The 22,148-nt window shown below is 36.3% G+C and overlaps 1 protein-coding gene across 17 annotated transcripts in view; it reads left to right on the forward strand.

Annotated features, from left to right (window-relative positions):
* The window catches only part of SYNE1 (spectrin repeat containing nuclear envelope protein 1), a 521,352-nt gene that overhangs the window by 413,927 nt on the left and 85,277 nt on the right, over positions 1-22,148 (forward strand). For 16 of the 17 annotated variants that reach the window (XM_064360559.1, XM_064360560.1, XM_064360546.1 and 13 more), the window contains 9 exons: positions 4,566-4,721; positions 6,000-6,170; positions 8,679-8,812; positions 9,729-9,933; positions 11,862-12,044; positions 12,661-12,807; positions 15,677-15,831; positions 18,003-18,150; positions 20,213-20,307. In XM_064360559.1, the coding sequence (XP_064216629.1) occupies positions 4,566-4,721; positions 6,000-6,170; positions 8,679-8,812; positions 9,729-9,933; positions 11,862-12,044; positions 12,661-12,807; positions 15,677-15,831; positions 18,003-18,150; positions 20,213-20,307 (1,394 nt within the window). Of the gene's footprint in view, positions 1-4,565; positions 4,722-5,999; positions 6,171-8,678; positions 8,813-9,728; positions 9,934-11,861; positions 12,045-12,660; positions 12,808-14,700; positions 14,920-15,676; positions 15,832-18,002; positions 18,151-20,212; positions 20,308-22,148 lie in introns of those variants that run through there. The other variant, XR_010336584.1, reaches the window with a different exon arrangement.

Here is a 22,148-nt window from a genome sequence, read left to right on the forward strand (position 1 = left end):
TTTCTGATTCTGTGAGTTTATAGAGTTTTTTTTTTTACATTAGGTTTCTTCACTTGTTTTTAAAAACTTGAAACTATGAAAATTTTCAAACATACTCATAAGTATAGAGAAATGCTGTCAATGCTATATACCAAGCATCAGATTTAATAATTATCAAGATTTGCAGCCTGGGCAACATGGCGAAACCCTGCCTGTCCAAAAAACTATAAAAATCAGCCAGATGTGGTAGTACTGCACCTGTAATCCCAGCTACTCAGGGGGCTGAGAAGGGAGGATTGCTTAAGTTCAGGAGATCAAGGCTGTAGTGAGCTGTGTTTGCACCATTGCACACCAGCCTGGGTGACAAAGGGAGACTCTGTTTCCAAAAAAAAAAAAAAATAAACCTTTTTTTAAAATAGATTTCACAGTAAATACAAATACCAGACATCATGTCACTTTATTCTTACATACTACAATATATATCTTTGAAAAACAGACATTTTCTTAATGCATCCATAGTATTATCACCACCAAAAGTTTAATAATTATTTTATGTTCAACCCAAATCCTATTTCCTCAGTTGTCTTTAAAATGTCTTTTTTAAGTTAACTTATTCAAAATTAGGATGCAAACAATATCCATATGTTATATTTGCTTGTTAGATCTCTGAAGTCTTTAGAATGTTTTGTTAAGACCGTTAACTTGTCACAGAAGCTGCTGATGGGTGCCATGTTCAGGATTGACCTATGAATGTCCTTATAATGTTGTTTAATTTGTTCTTCTCTCCTCTGTATTTCCTATAAATGGAAGTTAGCATTAGAGGCTTGGTTGGATTCCCATTCACCTCCTCTGAGCAAGCGCTTCACAACAGACTTCCTATTAATTATTCATTATTATTAATCAATACCCTATTATTAATTAATAGGAAGTATCCATTTACTTCCTATTTTGTCACATGGGGAAGTACACAGAGTGTGCTCGCTGTACTGTGAGGGACAAGGTTTGAAGGTTCAGGTGAAGTAGTAACATTCCAAATGTTTTTCAGTGACTCAGGGACACACAGTCTTTCCATAGGTCTTCTTGTGTACCCAAAAGAAAAGTGAGCTATTGCAGTTAATGCTGTAATAAGATTTTTGAAAATAATTCATGAATTCTTAACGATGTTACAGATGATGGCAGTTCTCTTACAGTGTTTCCTAAAAACAATTGAAAACTCAACAGTGAAGTAATTCTACAGAAAAGATTCTCTCTGCAAATCTTGTTTTTCTATTCTGGGTTTCAGAAAGAAAGGACTTTGGTAATGATCCCTCTTCTAATCAGCATGTTTTCTATTTGGAACACATATGAAGAGGGATATATTTAAGCACTTAATCAAAACTTTTCAGTTCTGAAAGGGAAGAACAGTGCTGGTTCCCCACCTAATAGATTACAATTTTGAGACTGCATAAAATTAATGAAGAAAAACATCATATAGAGAAATACCTTAAAATAATAATAATTTTTTAAAAATTTAATTTAAAAAAAAAACCTCACGTCAGAAAATGGGTGCTTGAAGATTGAAGATGAAGCAAGCATCAGCTAGTCTGATTGCGTTTCCAATTTTCCAGAGGCCAGTAGAATTTCTAATTTAGGCCATAAATTCTAAAATCTACAAGTAAGCTAGAGTTTTAGCTTTTTATTTTTGAGGACAAAATGTCATACCTTTTGCAGAGTTCCTAAGTTAAAATATATCCATTGATTTTGAAAGGTCATTCTGAGTATTACAGTTAGCAGAGTGAGTGCCTTCTGGTTGCATGGCCGTGATAAACTCTACCGTGGAAAGACTAAAATACTACATTAATGTCATTTGCATTTTCTTTTTTTTCCTACTTCTTTTCTTCCATACTTTGCTTTTCTCTCTCAGTATCTTTTTCTTTTTCTTAGTATTTTCTGTTTAACATAGCTTTTTCTGCCATTTTCCATTTTGTTTCTTTTCCTGTTCTTGCCTTCTATTTAACAGGGAGATCCCTTACCATCTGGAAAATACAGCAGCAGCTTGACCACAGTTTGCTGCCTGTAGGACCTAAGTTTTAGTCTTTCGGAGAGTCAGGTCAGACAGTGTCAGGAGAGAAAGCCTAAAGTGTGGTTTAAGGAACTTTGTATTGATGCCAATTCATGATTTCAAAAGAAAAGCCATTTCTTTGAAACAAAAGACAAAATGAAAGTAGCCCATGTAATTATTTTGGGACATCACATGTAAATCACAATGGCCTAACTGGCAGGTTCTATTTGGCTATACTGCAAGTCTTGATACAATTGTCATTTTTGATAAATTGCTTTTTTGGACCAAAGTGTGAAATTCAAGCCAGTGTACTTAAATTGGTGACAGGATTCCAGCTTTATTTTGTCTTAAAAATCTTGAGTATTTTCCCAGTCTTTTAGACGTGATTTATTAATTTAAACCAACCTAAAACTGATATTTATGAATTAATCCAAGTTAAGAATGTTTTATTATTTTTAAAGATGGTAGGTTTGATCTTTCCCCTTTTTGATCAGAAACAGAATCATCTTTTAATTAAGCAAGGAAAACACATCTTTTTTTTTTCTTTTTTTTTTTTACAAAATATACATTGCAGCCCTGTTTCCCTCCTGGATTTTGCTCTTATGCCAAGCTACATGTGCAGGACATGTTTGAAGTAGTGTATAAGCAATGGAACATTCATTTAATATTGCTCACTGAGAAAAAGTTAACATCATAGAAATATGAGGATACACAATTTCTAGTGGTTGAATTTTAGAATCATATTAAAAACATATTGGAAAGAATGTTTCTGGTCTTTTATTCTCTTTACAGAAATAGAAAGAAAATCCTAAATAGTAAATTAATTATATTTTCTATACAACACAAAGGAGCTGTAACCTCAGTAATCACTATATTTATTCTCTGGTAATTATCAAAGCTGTCAAAATATTGACAAAATTACAGAGTGAAAATAAGAGAAGAATATGAAAAACAAAAATGATCTCTTTAAGCTGCCAAATGCGTGAGTTTAGCTAATTCACCAAGATAAAAATAGCTTCATGAGAATTCAATAGAGAAAAATAAATAAATTTGCACTGAAGCATGGCACATTCCCAAATGGCCAAATAAAATAATATCTTACATTTAGCTAGTTTTTGACTGCTTAAAATATATTTTATATATATCTATCTAATTTTATCCCTTTGGAGTAAGCAGAAAATGTCTCATTATTTCTATTTTCAAAATGAGGTAGAGACAGATTAACAGGCTGAACCACAATAAAAACAGAAATAAAAGAGGCAAAATAATTTTTTAAAAGGCATGACATTTGATATTAATATAGCAGAGACTGGACTCCTCATTAACACCTTATCAGCAGCACTACGCAATTCTAATCTTAATACCCATGTTTGGATCATGAGAAGGATGAAAATATCTTTTATAGAATTGATATATTAGCCAGAGTTAAAGTATTTTGGAATTTACTCCATTCTAATCTCCAAGAACTACAAATCTATTTTTAGTTCTGAGGGTATACTTCTGAATATGGGACTGTAACCATGCCTTAATGCCTGGCTTGTCATGTCACTCCAATATGGGATTTATATTCCCTCCACAGTTTGAGGTTCACCTGTCTCCCTTCTGGCATCAGCCTGGGAGTCTATAGGCTCAAAAGACTGGGTTCTAATCCACACTCTGGCCCTTACCAGCTATTTGACCCAAGACAGGTTGGATGACTTGAACTTCAATTTATTTATTTGTAAAATGTTGATAGCAGTCTCAGCCTGCTTCACTGGGCTTCTCAAATTTTTGGATGGCATTAAAATAGGTTATGACACAGGTTCAGTATGAGCTCCAGATATTTCTTTCAGTTTGCTTTTCGTTCTTGAACATTTTATACTGACAATTATGAATGCATATCCCAAAGAAAATGAGGATTTGATTCATCAAAGAAGCCCACCACCTTTCAGAATTACATAGAATTCAGAGTATTTTAAAGAGAGAAGACCATAGAGATGACCTTTTCCCATTTGAAGTCAGTCTGCTGATTTCCTATCTGAAGAAACTGAGACCCAGGAGAAATTTCTCACCTACTCAAAGTGACACAGCTTTATGGTAGTAGAAATGTGACTAAATCTCAGATACTAGGCCCAGACTACCGTCTTATCACGTTTCTTCCTATGGGGTAGGCAATGTAACTTTTTGAATACTAACATATATGAACTTAATAATATAAATAATATTACAGTTTCTGACATGTATTTCTTTCCTCACAACCTCTTGAGAAAATTACATAGTACCATTTCCTTACCTGATGGATTATCAAATTGTACTTTTTTAAAGTCAGACTAATTTGCTATGTGTAAAAAGATGACTTTTTTTTTTTTTTTTTTTTTTTTTTTTTTTTTTTTTTAACGTTTGAGTATAGGAAGAAGTACTTCCGTAGAGTACCTCTTCTAAAAGAGATAAGCTTTTTGGATTAGTGAAAGGTTTTTAGGACATGAAACTGTAATAGCTCAATTTCAGTGCACCCCTGAGTTTCATAATAGAACAATTTAAAGTGACTATTTTTTAAATCTTTCAGGATCTGGAAGATTTGATTAAAGCAAAAGAAAAAGAAGTAGAGAAAATTGAGCAGAATGGACTTGCTTTGATTCAGAACAAGAAAGAAGACGTCTCTGGTGTTGTCATTAGCACACTGCGAGAACTGGGCCAAACCTGGGCGAATTTAGATCACATGGTAATATTGCTCGCAGAGAGCCAGCTCCAAGACTGTGTTTGCCAGCACTGTCCAAACTCCGGGTTTTGGTTTTCCTAAAGTAACGGAGTAAATTGAATCTATACATTATGTCTTTGTACCTTTTTTTTTTTTTTTTTTTGAGATGGAGTTTTATTCTTGTTGCTCAGACTGGAGTGCAATGGCATGATCTCGGCTCTCCACAACCTCTGCCTCCTGGGTTCAAGTGATTCTCCTGCCTCAGCCTCCCGAGTAGCTGGGACTACAGGCATGCACCACCATGCCCAGCTAATTTTGTATTTTTAGTAGAGCTAGGATTTCCCCATGTTGGTCAGGCTGGTGTCGAACTCCCGACCTCAGGTGATCCGCCTGCCTCAGCCTCCCACAGTGCTGAGATTACAGGCATGAGCCACCACACCCGGCCACTTTAAACTTTTAAGTCCACTTCATTAACCTCTTTTTTTTTTTAAGTCTAGTTTCTGGTGTTTTCTAGAATAAGCCTTTATTTTAAACATTACTCTCTTAATAATCTCATCTATTCCCATGGTGTTAGATAATTCTCAAACATCTGTCTCCTGCCTGGGGAAAGATATACAAATATCTGTGTCTAAGTGATACAGACCAAACTAAACACTTTTCTGATAGAGATAAATAAGTATGAGGAAAGACTATCTTAGATGTTTTGTATTAAGATAATTATCTCAGAGCGTGTGTGTGTATGTGTGCATGCACACAGGCATATGCACACACATGTGAGATATGGGTATTGATATAGATATAGATAAATTTCATTTTCTGGGACCTGACTGCCTGGAATCAAATTGAGATCTCTCACATTCTAACAGTATAATCTTGGGTAATTTTCATTACCTCTTAGTGTCTCAGTTTCCTCATCTATAAAATGGGGATAATGATTATACCTATCTCATAAGTTCCTTATGAGGATTAAATGAGTTAATGCATATGAAACACTCATTTAATACAATTCTTAAACTGTTTTATTAAAAGTATCAACCTCTTGTGACTTAAAAAAATACGTATATATATCAGTTACCCTTTTAAGCGTTTCCACTTAGAACTGAGTATTTAAAAGTATGAAAGGCATAAATTTCAAAGTTGATACATTTTACATTTTAAATCTTTTTTATTTAGTTTTAGTTTGTTTATGGTACCTGAAACCATGATGAAGTTCTTAGATGGTAATATTTTCCCATCAATTGAATATATATTCCGTCATTCTAGATATTATGAAATTATAAGCAATGTTTGTCTTTCCAAAAGGTTGGACAATTACAGATACTGCTGAAATCAGTGCTTGACCAATGGAGTAATCACAAAGCAGCTTTTGACGAGATAAACAGTTACCTCATGGAGGCCAGATATTCTCTTTCCCGATTCCGTCTGCTCACTGGCTCCTTAGAAGCTGTGCAAGTTCAGGTAGACAATCTTCAGGTGAGGAAGTAATTTAACACATCCTTAATCTTCTTTGTAATTTGAGAAAACTGAAACACGAGCAAATGGAAACATCATCCCGAAACTTTGCCATATGTTGCTTACATTTAATTATTTTTTAAGATCTTTAAAATTAATTTTATCTGCATTATTGTAACTTAAGCAAACTTGCCTGTGTGTGCCAAATTCTGGATTAGCTGGTATATAACTAAATGGTTTTCAAGATCTTGTTGTAAAAAATATTCACAATGTATTTTATGCAATGATTTTATGCCCAGCTCAACCTCTTTGATTCATTGTCACTGCCTTTTGTCTTCCCTTTCCCTTCTTGTCCTGCATCTCCAAACATGTTCTAAGGAATGTTCAAATGAAAACAAAGAGAAAAATGGAAAAAGTGGTAAATGTTTAAACCATTCAGTTGCTTCCATTCAGTATATTATCAGTGGCCTATCCAGCGTGTCCACAGAATCTTCCTTTCTAGCACTTACTGCTTGGTTTCCTGTGGGTCGTTTGTCATTGTGTCCATCTAGAATGATATCCCTGATGTTTGTCTTCAACATAGCACTCTCTCCTGTCATAGGTCACGGCCCTCAAGTTGCTGCTGCCCCCACTCCCCTGTGCACTGGGCCACTCTCACCTGTCACTGCTCTTTCTTCTTGGCTAAAGAACACAGACTATGGGATGGGCAGGGCAGGCCCCTAAGGGACGAGAGGTCATCAAGAGACCAGCATGTGCCCTGCTAGTATCTAGTCCACCTCCCTGGCTGGCCAATCAAAGCTTCTGTGTTACTGACCACAGACACAGACTTTCATTTATTTATTTATTTATTTTTCATTCATTCATTCTTTTTTGAGACAGAGTCTCACTCTGTCACCCAGGCTAGAGTGTAATGGCGAGATCTTGGCTCACTGCAACCTCCACCTCTCGTATTTAAGTGATTCTCTGCCTCAGCCTCCCTAGTAGCTGGGATTATAGGTGCGTGCCATCATACCTGGCTAATTTTTGTATTTTTAGTAGAGATGGGGTTTCACCATCTTGGCCACGCTGATCTTGAACTCCTGACCTCATGATCCACCCACCTCGGCCTTTCAATGTACAGGCATGAGCCAACGCGCCCGGCTGACTTTCTTAAGGAAATATCTTTTTTACGGGGGGGTGAGAAAGAGGAAGGACAAAATTTCTCTATGTAATTCCTTAACCCTTAAATTGTTACAGATACTAAGGACGACTAAAACTTCTTTTGAGAATAGTAAATTTAAAAGCACCTCTTACAACTTTGAGGAGATTAGAAGTGCTTTTTAATTTAACATGTGTTGTGTTTAATACTTGCAAGAGCTGTCTTAAGACCTGAAAGGATTGAGAATCTTTTCCTTGATTATTTTCATTTGAAGGTAATCAGATATTGGTGTTAAATAGTACTCGATTTTTGCAGCCTACTTCATCTGTGGAGTTTTATGAAGAACTGAGTCTATTACCTCAGCACTATTTCCAAGGAAACAATTTTCTTTCAGTTCCCTTACTGGTCTTTGGTAGAAGACTATTTAGATAGGCTTGGTAGAAGATGCCAAACCTGTCTGATAAATATTCTTTACTTTAAGCAGTCTTGACATATACAGTGTATTCAATGCATTATTATTAATTATAGTCTCCATTCTGTACAGTGGATCACTAAAGCTTATCCCTCCTGTCTAACTGAAACTGTGTACCTTTTGATCAACATCTTTCTTTTCCCCATCTAATCCCTTATCTCATGCTCTGATAACTACCATTCTACTCTCTACTTATATGAGTTCAACTTTGCTAGACAAAAATGGATAAGGATGTGAGGTAATGATATGTTAATTAACTTAATTTATTCATTTCACAATGTAAACATATATCAAAACATTATATCGTACCCTAAAAATACATACAATTATTATTTGTCCATTAAAAATCTTTTTTTTTAATTAAAACTAATTCTAGACGAGGAAGAACACCCAGAGATAAAACTTGGCGAAGCTGTGCCTTGTTAGAGTCTTCATCATTGGGAGTTTGTGGTAGAAGCACTCTATTTTATTACATACTAGGTATTACATGCTAGGGTATTACATGCTAGGGTATTACATACCTAGTATCACATACTAGGTATGTAATAAAATAGACCTGGCTTTGGCTTTGAGTATCACAGAGATCCACAGTTTGGCAGATAGCACATTACATACACCATTGCTGTGGCTTCCTACCAGACGATGGACAAGGGCACCCTACGTGAGCTTTTCCAGCAGAATGCAAATGCCAGTAGAAGAAGGCTTCATTGCTAAGAACCTCTTCTGATAGCCAAAATAACAAAATCGTAAAAAAGAGAATAAATGATGATTTAAAGAAAGCTGTAAAGCACTGGTGCTAAGTCATGCCTGGTTTATATATATATATGTACATATATAGGAAATCATATACACATTCATTTTAAACTTGCTTATTACAATTCAGATCTGTCATGTCTTTTGTGGGTCTTTTTTTGGGCAGAATCTTCAAGATGATCTAGAGAAACAGGAAACGAGCTTGCAGAAATTCGGCTCTATCACCAACCAACTATTAAAAGAGTGTCAGCCACCTGTGACAGAAACTCTTACCAATACACTGAAAGAAGTCAACATGAGGTATGGTGTATGTTAACTTCACCCACTATTTATATCACAGCCTTCTTATTAATAATGATATACATAAAACTTAGTGACATTTTGAATTTGAGCTACGTAAGTTCTATTCCTTTAAAGTTCACGTTCACAACATGAATTTAAGTATAAATAAATGTAGTCAAGAGATTTAGAAAGAATTAGAACTGCTGTTCTTTTTTTTGTAAGTAGTTTCAAAATACAATTTTTTTATATATACTTTAAGTTCTGGGATACATGTGCAGATCTTGCAGGACTGTTACATAGGTATACACATGCCATGGTGGTTTGCTGCCTCCATCCCCGCTTCACCTACATTAGGTATTTCTCCTAATGTTATCCCTCCCAAACCTCCCCACCCCCTGCTATCACTCCCTTAGCCCCCTCACCCAAAAACAGACCCCAGTGTGTGATGTTCCCCTCCCTGTGTCCATGTGTTCTCCTTGTTCAACACCCATTTATGAGTTTCCAGGTTCATCCACATCCCTGCAAAGGACATGAACTCATCCTTTTTTATGGCTGCATAGTATTCCATGGTGTTTATGTGCCACATTTTCTTTATCCAGTCTATCATTGATGGACATTTGGGTTGGTTCCAAGTCTTTGCTATTGTAAACAGTACTGCCATGAACATACATGTGCATGTGTCATTATAATAGAACGATTTATGATCATTCCTGTTTCTGCTTTCCATCCTGTCCTTTGATGGCAAACCCAAAGACTACCATCATCCTCATTACCTACCTTGAAACTGTGACTATGAAACATTCATTTTTATTATGTTACTAGAAATGAGTATGTCTATATTCACATGAACTAGGGTCATGAAAAATAAAATAGCAAATAGCAGCATTTGGTGAGAGGTGGTAATCTGCTTCTGAGTGTTGGTTATTATCTCCAGATGGAATAACTTGCTGGAGGAGATTGCTGAGCAGCTACACTCCAGCAAGGCCCTACTTCAGCTTTGGCAAAGATACAAGGACTACTCCAAACAGTGCTCTTCAACGGTTCAGCAGCAGGAGGATAGAACCAATGAGCTCTTGAAGGCAGCCACAAACAAGGACATCGCCGATGATGAGGTTGCTACATGGATTCAAGATTGCAACGTACGTTCAGGAGCTATCTCGTTTTCCCGGCATGCACTTCTTAGACTGCCGAAGTTTAGCTTTTGGTCTGTGTAAGCTTTGGTATGTCTCTCTATGTGAGACAGTTATCCAAAAATAATTGCCTTAGCATCAAAGAGCCTGCCTGATTTTCAGAACACGGGTGCACATGCATCAGATTAAGAGGTTTCTTCCCATTGTTTCATTTTTTAAAATGAGTTGTTTTCCCATTTCTCCTAGTGGAATTTAGTCAGTGTAAAAGTTCAAGGGGAGGGTTAATGTAAGACATAATCATATGGGGAATGATGTTCTGTGTGTTGTCCATTTACATTCATTATCTCTTATGTAAGCATCTGCACAGTAGTTTTATCTAAGATATTAATGGAAGAAAGAAGTCTTTCTCTGCTGATTTACTGGTATACTTCTTTTAATACCTTTTTAATAATTCTGTTTTTCACTATAGCTGCCAATAACCTACTTAAGGGTTTAAGGAACAGCTCTTCTCTTGTTTCAGCCATTAGATGGCTCTTACTATTTGTCCTTATTTGTGTTTATTTTTATGAGCTTGTTATAAGGATCTTTTTATAAACTTTTCCAAATCCATTTATTAGAATTAGGCAAGCTACAAAAACTTTGTAAATAAAAGTTTGATCTATTCTAATGCCTTCAACCTGAATAATCACTTTAAAGCTAGAGATTTTTTTTTTTTTTTTTTTTTTTTTTGTGGTTGTTGTTGAGACAAGAGTCTGGTTCTGTTGCCCAGGCTAGAGTGCAATGGTGTGATCTTGGCTCACTGCAACCCCCACTTCCTGGATTCAAGTGGTTCTCAGACCTCAGCCTGCTGAGTAGCTGGGATTAGAGGCACCTGCCACCATGCCTGGCTAATTTTTTTATTTTTAGTAGAGACGGGGTTTCACCATATTGGTCAGGCTGATCTCGAACTCCTGACCTCATGATCCTCCTCCCAAAGTGCTGGGATTACAGGCATGAGCCACTGCACCTGGCTGAGATGGATGTTTTAAGATAAAGATAATATGGTGCTTTTTTCATCCACATAATTTATATATACAAGAGCTGTCATTTTCAATACTCCTGAACTGAAATACACCTTGTCTGTTTTCTGTATCAAGCTTAGGAGCCCTTTGTTTTCCTTTCTCTCACAGAAGTCACTGCCGAGGCATAGCATGACTGGGTGGGCACCAGCAACAGGTAGAAGAAGCAGTCACCTGTTATCTCTTAATGATAGGGTAGAAAGCAGAAATAGGGAATTTCCAGTGGCTTGTATTTTTTAACCTGTAAGAGGGTTCCACAAAGTGGAGGCTAAGAGATGCCTTGGAAAAGAATGGGAATACAAACTACTCTTACCCCCTGCTCCGCAAAATCATCACTGGGTTCTGTACCCTACTGAGATAGGAGATTGTTGTACTTGCAATAATGTGACCACACATAAAGAAGATACCACTGACAAATTCCTGGTGTGTATAATAATAATAGAAAAAGGAAAAATAAAACATTTTGTTTTCAATTTGAGATATATTACCTAAAGAGGTAGGAAAAAAGCTGCCAAAATATTTCCAGTTATTGGTTTACTCTTGGATCATGTTTTTTTTTTTTTCTTGTTTATGTATGTTTTTCTGCATTTTCCCAAGGTCCTATAATGAGCCTACATAGCTTTTACTAACAGAAGAGTAATCGTATATAGCTATATGTTATATGTATATAATATATATTTAAAATATTAATATGCATATATAGCCTTTTTAAAAATTGGATTCAATACTTGATCATTCTTCCACAGGTGAATGTTATGAAGCATAATAATTTGATCAGCAGGAATTGTGTGTTTCTAGATGTGTAGCCCTTTGCCGACTGCTGTTTATGATAAGGAGTATAAATGTGCTTCACAGTGGGCTTATTTTCACCTTTTATAGGACCTCCTCAAAGGACTAGGCACAGTTAAAGATTCCCTCTTCGTTCTGCATGAGCTGGGAGAGCAACTCAAGCAACAAGTGGATGCTTCAGCAGCATCAGCCATTCAATCGGACCAACTCTCTTTGAGTCAACACTTGTGTGCCCTAGAGCAGGCTCTCTGCAAACAACAGACCGCATTACAGGTACAGAGCTCCTATTCAGTATCTTCTATAAATTGGGTGTTCTCTAATATCTGGGTGCAAACACAGGAAAAGAATTCGTTGTCGTTGCAGCAATGCCTCATTCAAGACTAAAATAATAAGGAAACAAACTTGAAAGTTCTGATGGGGTGATGAAGGTGGAAGTTTTACACTGTTTTCTGCAAAGTAATTTTAAAATCAATTTAAGATGCAAGCCCCTGAGCCAATGCCTGCCTCTGTGGTCTGTTAGACTAATAAGCACTAAGCAACTTTAATATGAATATTCATGTTTTTATAACTTAGACTTTGACAAGAATCAGAAGATTTTTTAGATCTATTGTTTGATTATATATTTAACGGATAATTTTAATTGTTATTGACTAATGGTGCATAGAAATAATTCTAGTTTTTAGAAAAATTACATAAAGAAGATTTAAATTGTTAAAGCCTGGGATTACAGGCATTATTTTTAGGAATAATGTCTTGAAAATGGCAATTTGATACAAGAATATGAAAAATCATTGTAACATTCACTTGCCCTTTTAGTAGACTTTATTCAAATACTGATATTTTTTTTTAACTAAAATACCAATTTCTTAATTTCTTTTGTGAAAAAAAGGCTGGAGTTCTTGATTATGAAACCTTTGCCAAGAGTTTAGAAGCTTTGGAGGCCTGGATAGTGGAAGCTGAAGAAATACTGCAAGGGCAGGACCCTAGCCACTCATCTGACCTCTCCACCATCCAGGAAAGGATGGAAGAACTTAAGGTAAGTGTGTTTAAATCTGAGTCCCAGATTTTTTACCATCTGTCTTCAAAATCTCTCTTTTTGTTTTGAGATGGAGTCTCATTCTGTTTCCCAGGCTGGAGTACAGTGACACAATCTTGGCTCACTGCAACCTCCACTTTCTGGGTTCAAGCGATTCTCCTGCCTCAGCCTCCCAAGTAACTGGGATTATAGGTGCATGCCACCACATCTGGCTAATTTTTGTATTTTTAGGAGAGATGAGGTTTCACCATGTTGGCCAGGCTGGTCTTGAACTGATCACCTGACCTCAGGTGATCTACCTGCCTTGCTTCCCAAAGTACTGGGATTATAGGCATGAGCAACCACACCCAGCCCTATTTTCAAAATTTAAGGGAAACTCAAAACTGATGTAGAACCACTCTTTCTTTCAAGTGAGCTCCCAGTGAGACTTTCTCTGGCAAACAGTGGACTGTGTGCTGGCAGTGTTCACAGGCTGATTTCCCAGCACTCCTGGAAACCACCTCACTCCTCCTTCTTTCCACTGCTGGTCCCTCTCCATGTTCCTGTGACCAGTCCATCACCTCTCTATTAAGTTTTGAACCTCTCATCTCTGTTACTAACATCTTCTACTCCTAGCTCAAGCTACTCCTATCTCTCTGGTACACTACAGCGGCCCCCACATCTATATCCACCCACCCAACCTCCCCTCCCCCGGCTGTCAGAATGATTTCTTTCCCTTTTTTAGAGTTTTACTTAATTAGCTTGATTTAATCATTCTACATTATATGAAAACATCATATCATACTCCATAAATATATATGATTATAATTTGTTCATCAAAAGTAATTTAATAATTTTTAAAAAGAAAAAACAAAGAGTTTTACTTAATTGTGAATGATTTTTTTTTTTTGAGACAGAGTCTCACTCTGTTGCCTAGACTGGAGTGCAGTGACATGATCTCATCTCACTGCAACCTCTGCCTCCCAGTTTGAAGCAATTCTCCTGCCTCTGCCTCCCGAGTAGCTGGGACTACAGGCACCCACCACCACGCCCAGCTAATTTTTGTATTTTCAGTAGAGATGAGGTTTCACTATATTGGCCAAGCTGATCTCGAACTCCTGACCTTGTGATCCACCCACCTTGGCCTCCCAAAGTGCTGGGATTACAGGCGTGAGCCACCGCACCGGCCAATTGTGAATGATTTTAAACGTTCAATAAAGTAAGCAAAGTAATACAACAGACATGAACATTTTATCATATTATTCCCTTGGTTAAAATCTTCAAGGGTTCCCACTGCTCTTAGGGAAAAGACCACGTGGCTTATCAGGGCAGCATGCTGTTTTTACCTTTCCTGAGGATCTCATTCTGTTGCACCACTGCCCATCTCCCCGTCCAACTACTCAGGTGCCACCGTGCTTCCCAATGTCTGTGCACATGACGTTTCCTCTCTCTGGATTTTTTTCTTGTCCTCATCAGCTTATTCCTCATTAAAAAGAGTAAAGTCCTGGTCATTTTGTTCAACGTCACTCTCTTAGGAAAGTCTCCACTGTCTGTCCAGGGTCAGGCTCCCCAGTGATACATTTTCATAGCACTCTATGGTTTTTCTTCTGTGCCCTATCACGTCATTTAATTACATTCCTGTGAGTAAGGGACTAGTGTCACACTTGTGACTACTGGAATAGTATCTTACTCCCTGTAAGTGCCATGAGGGGAAGGACTGTGTCATGTCAATTTTGTTCATTGCTGATGTCTACCCATGGACAGTATGCCATTTTTAGTTATATTTTAGTTTCAATACTTGAGACTTATTCTTTCTTCAGAAAGCATGAGTCTTTTGCAGAGCATGCAAAGAGAAGACACACACATAGCAGAAGGTGGCCTGACATTTTCTCCTTTCTGTAATCAATTTCCTAGATGGAGATAAGAATGCCCATGGGAAAACCAGAACCAACAACTTGGTCCTGTGTTTGAAGGGAGGGGAGAGATCTGAAAGAACAGATCGCTGTTTTGGTTGAGTCTCACCCTCACCAGTTATGGGGTGGGGGCCAGAGACCTAAAACTACTCTTAAGGCAATGTGTGGTCACGTCAGAGCTCAAGTGAAATTGCGTTTCCTCTAGCAGGAACCCAGTAAGGTTTGTTTCCCCTGTTCTTCCATTTACTAGCTGGGTGGCCTGGAGAAATTAGTTTCTGTGCCTCCCTTTCCTCCCTTGTGAAGAGGGAAGAGCAGCATGACTTATGTGATTGTTTTGTGGATAAAATTAGTTATTTCTTGTAAAGCTCTTAACAATGCTTGATTCATAGTAAATGCTCAATAAATGTTAGCTATCACTTATAACTTTTAATTGTTGTGAATAATAAAGGAGGAAATTCAGCATGAACAAATTAAACCTAAATGGTAAGAAGTAAGGCCTTTTATTTATCAGCATAATTTTCATCCTTTGTCAGTTCTATCAAGAATTACATGAGTAAATAAATCAAATAAGTAATATAACATATGTAATATTACATATGAGTGAATAAATAAAGTAATATAACATGTAATATAATTACATATGAGTAAATAAATCAATAGTATATGTAATATAATACATGTAAATATATGTAATAAAAATTGAGTAATATATGTAAATCAACTAAATAATACACTTGTGTGTATAATCCATACAAGTAAATAATATAACATATCAAGTAAAGATATAATGCATGTAAATAGTCAATAAAGGTACGCTATTTGTACCTGTAGATATTGTAAGTATGTGGTCTCGAAATGCAGAGGCCACTAGACCAAAGACCAGCTTCTTCCTGAAATCAGAAATTCACTGCGCACTTTGAAAAAGCTTTGCCTTTTTTGACCATGGTGCTAAGCCTACTTTTAAATCTTGCTTCTAGGGACAGATGTTAAAATTCAGCAGCATGGCTCCAGATTTAGACCGTCTAAATGAGCTTGGATATAGGTTACCCTTGAATGATAAGGAAATCAAAAGGATGCAGAATCTGAACCGCCATTGGTCTCTGATCTCCTCTCAGACGACAGAAAGATTCAGGTAGAGTAAACAAGAGATTCTTGGTTGCTCCAATTGTCTTAGTCTGGTTTGTGCTGCTATATCAAAATACCACAGAACGCATAATTAATAAAGAACAGAAATGTATAACAGGCTCACAGTTCTGGATACTGGGAAGTCCACAGTCAAGGTGCTAGCAGATTCAGTTGTCTGGTGAGGGAGGGATGCTCTCTGCTTTCAAGATGGCACCTTTTTGCTGCACCTTCAGGAGCAGAGGGGTACACACAGTGGAAGGTAGAAGGGCAACAGTGCTGAACGCTGTGTGAATCCTCTTTTTTTTTTTGTTATACTTTAAGTTCTGGGGTACATGTGCAGATCTTGTAGGATTGTTGAATAGGTATACACATGCCATGGTGGCTTGCTGCATCCATCCCCCTGTCACCTGCATCAGGTATTTCTCCTGATGTTATCCCTCCCCATTCCCCCCACCTCCTGTTATCCCTCCCCTAGCTCCCCCACCCCACAACAGGCCCCAGTGTGTGATGTTTCCCTTCCTGTGTCCATGTATTCTGATTGTTCAACACCTACTTATGAGAATAAGCTGTGTTTGGTTTTCTGTGTCAGTTTGCTGAGAATGATGGTTTCCAGCTTCATCCACGTCCCTGCAAAGGACATGAACTCATCCTTTTTTATGACTATATAGTATTCCATGGTGTATATGTGCTGCATTTTCTTTATCCAGTCTATCATTGATGGGCATTTGGGTTGGTTCCAAGTCTTTGCTATTATAAACAGTGCCGAAATGAACATTGTGTGCATGTGTCTTTATAATAGAACAATTTACAATCCTTTGGGTATATACCTAGTAATGGGATTGCTGGGGAAAATGGTATTTCTGTATCTAATTAAACTTAAGAGTTTCTGCACAGCAAAAGAAACAATCATTAGAGTGAACTGGCAAACAACAGAATGTGAAAAAATTTTTGCAATCTACCCATCTGACAAAGGACTAATAACCAGAATCTACAAAGAACTTAAACAAATTTACAAGAAGAAAACAACCCCATCAAAAAGTGGTCAAAGGATATGAGCAGACACTTCTCAAAAGAAGAAATTTATACAGCCAACAAACGTGAAAAATGCTCATCATCACTGGTCATTAGAGAAATGCAAATCAAAACCACATTGAGATACCATCTCATGACAGTTAGAATGGCAATCATTAAAAAATCTGGAGACAACAGATTCTGGAGAGGATGTGGAGAAACAGGAACACTTTTACACTGTTGGTGGGAGTGTAAATTAGTTCAGCCATTGTGAAAGACAGTGTGGCGATTCCTCAAGGATCGTGAATCCTCTTTTATAAGACCTTTAATCCCAGTCACAAAGGCAGAGTCCTCCTGGTCTAATCACCTTGTAAAGGCTCCACCTCATAATACTACCAACATTCACCATTAAGTTTCAACATCTGAATTCTGGAAGGGACACATTCAAACCGTCACACCAATGTATCAATAGAATATAAGTTCATGATTTGTGTATATTTATAAATTCTGATCTTTCCCATAACACTGACAAAATTTGAACTAAAAGTGGTAAATTCAAATTGTAATTTCTCATGTTTAATGTACTAAGTAGTGCTTCAATCAGAACACTATTTTAAGTAAGAACATCTAAGAATATATTAAAGGATACACATAACTTTGATCATTTTAAAAAAGGTACATTTTCGACTTTCACATTTTTTCAATTTTCTTTCTTTTTTTTTTTTTGAGGTGGAGTTTCACTCTTGTTACTCAGGCTGGAGTGCAAAGGTGCAGTCTCGGCTCACTGCAACCTCCGCCTCCCAGGTTCAAGCGATTCTCGTATCTCAGTCCCCCAAGTAGCTGGGATTACAGGCACACACCACCACAGCTGGCTAATTTTTGTATTTTTAGTAGAGACGGGGTTTCACCATTTGACCAGGCTGGTCTCAAACTGCTGACCTCAGGTGATCTGCCAACCTTGGCCTCTCAAAGTGCTGGGATTACAGGCATGAACCACTGCACCTGGCCTCTTTTGTCTTTTTTAAAAGAATTTTAGCACCTAACATGAAAGCTTTTTGGTGGTCCAATTAGAATTGAGCACAGAGATTATTTAATCTAGTTTTATATACCAGAAATATGAGAATAAGCAGCAGAATAACTATTGTTCCTTGACCTTTGTTCTTTCAGCAAGTTACAGTCATTTTTGCTACAACATCAGACTTTCTTGGAAAAATGTGAAACATGGATGGAATTCCTAGTTCAAACAGAACAAAAGTTAGCAGTAGAGATTTCAGGAAATTATCAGCATCTTTTGGAACAGCAGAGAGCACATGAGGTAAGTTATATCAGTAGATTTGGGGGTAATAAGAAATTTTTAGGCCTTTGAAAGATGCTACAAAATGCTATGTGAAAGAATTAAAATCATGCCCTTTGCACTGAGTATCCAAATGCATGCATCATTTTGCCTTATTTCAAAAGCTTGAGGTTTTGATAACTTAATTATGAAAATGTGGTCCTCTTGGCTGCTCCATGGTTGGTTATAAACACATGTCAACCTTCAGTTCCTGGTAAAGTATAATGCCAGAATTGTGATTAAAGGCTCCTTACTCGAAGCAGGCAAAGTTGGTGGAAAGTGTATAGTTAGGCAGTTTTCAAATTGGGTTAGAGACAACTTTAATATTGTCAAGGTCAATTGCTTAAGAGACTATGCTTTGATCAAAAGTCTTTAAAATTTTTGTGTTCTTCAAAAAGCACATATGAATTTTATACCAGGAATTCAAGCTATCATATGTTTCCAGGTATACCTCTTGATTAAATTGCATTCTAATTATTTCTTGAGAAACAGAGAGTGGGAAGAACTATACACAAAAAGAAAATTAATTAATTTGCCCACTCAGTCCTGAGCTAGGAGTGGAATTACTTTATTATGTGATTACTTTATTTAACTCTATGTAACTCTATATGGTAACTCTATGTTAACTGTTTTCCAAAGCAGCTTCACCATTTTACATTCCCATCAGCAATGTATTAGGGTTCCAATTTCTTTAAACCCTCACCAACATTTGTTATTTTTTCTTTTAGTCATCCTTGTGGGTGTGAGATGCAATCTCATTGTAGTTTTTTTCTATTATTTCATCATTGGTCAACTCAATAAAACTGGATTTAAAAATACCTTAGACGTCTTTAAATTCTCTATTTAAAAAATTCTGAATTAAGCTTTTCTTTGCTCTTAAGTAAGACCTATCTCTCCATGTGCACATAATTCATAAACACACAGACCAACTTAGTTACACCAATAAATAGCAATATAAGGACTAAGAGTGGGCAAATTAATTTTTATTATATTTACAGACTTTACAGCCATTACCACAATCAATTTTATCTTGAGATAAATGAAAATATGTGTCCACACAAAATCTTGTATAGGTATGTTGTTTATAGGAGCATCAGTCATAATAGTCAAAACATGGAAACAACCGAAATGTCCATCAACTGATAAATGGGTAAATAAAATGTGATGTCTATGTAATAGAATACTAGTCATAATAAAAAGGAGTAAGGTACTGATGTATGTTGCAACATGTATGAACCTTAGAAACATTATGCTAAGGGGAGGAAACCCGTCACAGAAGACCACAGATTGCAAGATTCCATTTATACGAAATATCCAGAATAAGTAATCCATAGAGACATAAAATAGATTAGTGGTTGCTGAAGGCTGGAGGATTGGGAGGAATTGGGGAAATGATTGCTAAATGAGGATAGAGTTTCTTTTTGGGGTGTTGAAAATTCTAAAATTGATCGTGGTAATGGTTGTAATGTCTGTAAACATAATTGAATATTTTAAATGAATGAATTCTGTGGTATGTGAATTGTTGCTCAACAAAGCTGTTTAAAAAACAAATAATTTGAAGGACCTTCTGTTGCGTTTTGAAAATACTGAAACAACTTTATTAACCTAATTAAATTTTAGAAACCATGAGTTTTAAAAGACGAGAAAAAAAAACTGGGCTATTGTTTTTTCTTTGACTTCTTTAAAGGTCCTAAGCTATTCTCTGTTTTGAATATGGACCATATTTTAGACACAAAATAAACCAAAAACAAATTGTGCATTAACTTACTTTATTAGATGTTTTCGAAAGAAAGAAGAGAAATATCATTCTACTTTTAGTCATCTAGTTTTAGTAAACCAAACACTAAACTTTATCTTTGAGTACATCTTAATTGATGATTTAAAAATAAATTATTCCTAAACTGTAGGATTTCACACATTTTCTGATTCAGCTGGAGGTAGCTTTCATAGTCTCACTAAAACTAGACTATTTGGAAAGTTATCAGAGAACCGGTCACTAAAATTAGGAACTCTAAAGTATGTTCTCCTTTTTTTAAAATTATAGTTGTTTCAAGCCGAGATGTTCAGCCGTCAGCAGATTTTGCACTCAATCATTATTGATGGGCAGCGTCTTCTAGAACAAGGTCAAGTTGATGACAGGTAGGATCTTTGATAAATTATTATAAAGAAAGGTTCCAGTAAATTAGTCATTTTCTGTTTAATGAGCAGATTAGAGGGCATATATCCAATCTTCCTGAAGCAATTGAACTGCAATGGAGCCTCAGTAATTGGAGGAGAGGCTTGTCTCAATCTCTGAAATGACTGAGTATTGAATCTTTTTAGAGAACTGCTATTATATTATATGAAGGGCATAGAGTAATTGGAAATCACCTAGCCAACCTTCACTAGTCATCTGTAGGGAATGGAATTAATGAATAGATCAGCATGAACCATATCAGTGACGTATCAATGGTTTGTAAACAGATACATCTAATATTCTCATGCAATTACAGAATTATTTTTTGTAAAAGGAGCATAGCGATCACTAGCCCATCTCTCTTACTTATAGATGAAAAACCTGAAATCCACAAATATGAGCTGATTTGACCAAGGTCACAGAACTAAGTAGCAACAGAATCAGGCCTGAAGCCTGTGTCTGGTTTTCAGTCAGTGCTGGATCATGCCAGCCAGCTTTCTCATGCCGTGAGAATTCCTCTGTGTTTGAAAATGGTTTGCTACCTTAAGTCAGATTACATGCCACCTGAAATCTTTCTTCCTCTTCATTCAATAGCAAATTATTCCTTTATTAAAAATGCAGAGGTAAAAATTTAGCTTCTCCCCAGATTTATGGCATGTGAATTGACAATTTCATATGATATTTACATTTCCTAGGAACAATATTTACTTTGTCTCATCTACTTTCCGTGTTGATATTTGGAGTATTAGTCTCATGTGTTTTGTTACATATGTACACCTTTCTCATATTTAGGAACCAGTAGTTGTGACTACAGTTAACTTGATGTTTTTTCAAAAAATAGAAAATAAATTACTTTTATTGAGAGTTTTGTCTTTAATGTTGTAGAAGCAATTTCAGTTTTAAGTGGATATTTCTTTGGAAGTACAAGAAAGATTTTCATGGTTAAGCTTGGAACGACAAAATGTGATATCATATTTATTCTATTCTAAGTAAGCCAAACTTAAATGTGAGCTTTCCTGAGAATTTAAGGCCTGGAAAATAAAACAAATTCAAATACAATTAACTTTTATCTTTTGCTTTATCATTTCTTAGCCAGCTCTATAACAATATTATAAATGTTTAAGTCATTAAGTAAAATAAAAATTAAATACATGCAATCCAGCATCTATTAAATTTTAAATAAAAATATTTAGGGAAAATATACCAAAGAGATAAAAATGGGAGGTTAGATTTGAGGATAAAGAATTTTGAAAGTTGAAGGGAAAAAAAATCAGATTAGAACCTACGGACAATAAGAAGACCCCAGATTACAAGTGTATTGTGTTTTGAAAGTTAATTTGTGAGTTATGTTTTTTAGAGCGTCAAGTTTAGCACAGGGAATAATATCATGTTTTAAGTAATTCTTCATGCTGGCAGGTAGTTTGGGACAGCTTGGTTGTACCAAGAGAGGGTGGGGAACCCTAAGAGGTCTTGACTAGTTACCTGCTAGGGAAAGCAACACTGTATGGTATTCTCAAGTCCTGGAGTTGTACGTTTTCTGAGATGACAGATGCTGGTAACTTTTAGGGAGGCATCATGAGCCTAATTCATCACATTCAAATGCTACTGCAATTGATTAGCTACATCAGAATTTCCTTTCAAAAACAGAAGTCATCATCAAAATCTAAGTAGCTATCATATGGACTTTTTTATTTTTATTTTTTTTTGAGACGGAGTCTTAATCTTTCGCCCAGGCTGGAGTGAAGTGGCCCAATCTTGGCTCACTGCAACCTCCGCCTCCTGGGTAGCTGGGATTACAGACATG

Source organism: Aotus nancymaae, unplaced genomic scaffold (genome assembly GCF_030222135.1).
Source record: "Aotus nancymaae isolate 86718 unplaced genomic scaffold, 86718_ANA_hifiasm-v0.15.2.pri h1tg000040l, whole genome shotgun sequence".
Taxonomy (NCBI): Eukaryota; Metazoa; Chordata; class Mammalia; order Primates; family Aotidae; genus Aotus; species Aotus nancymaae.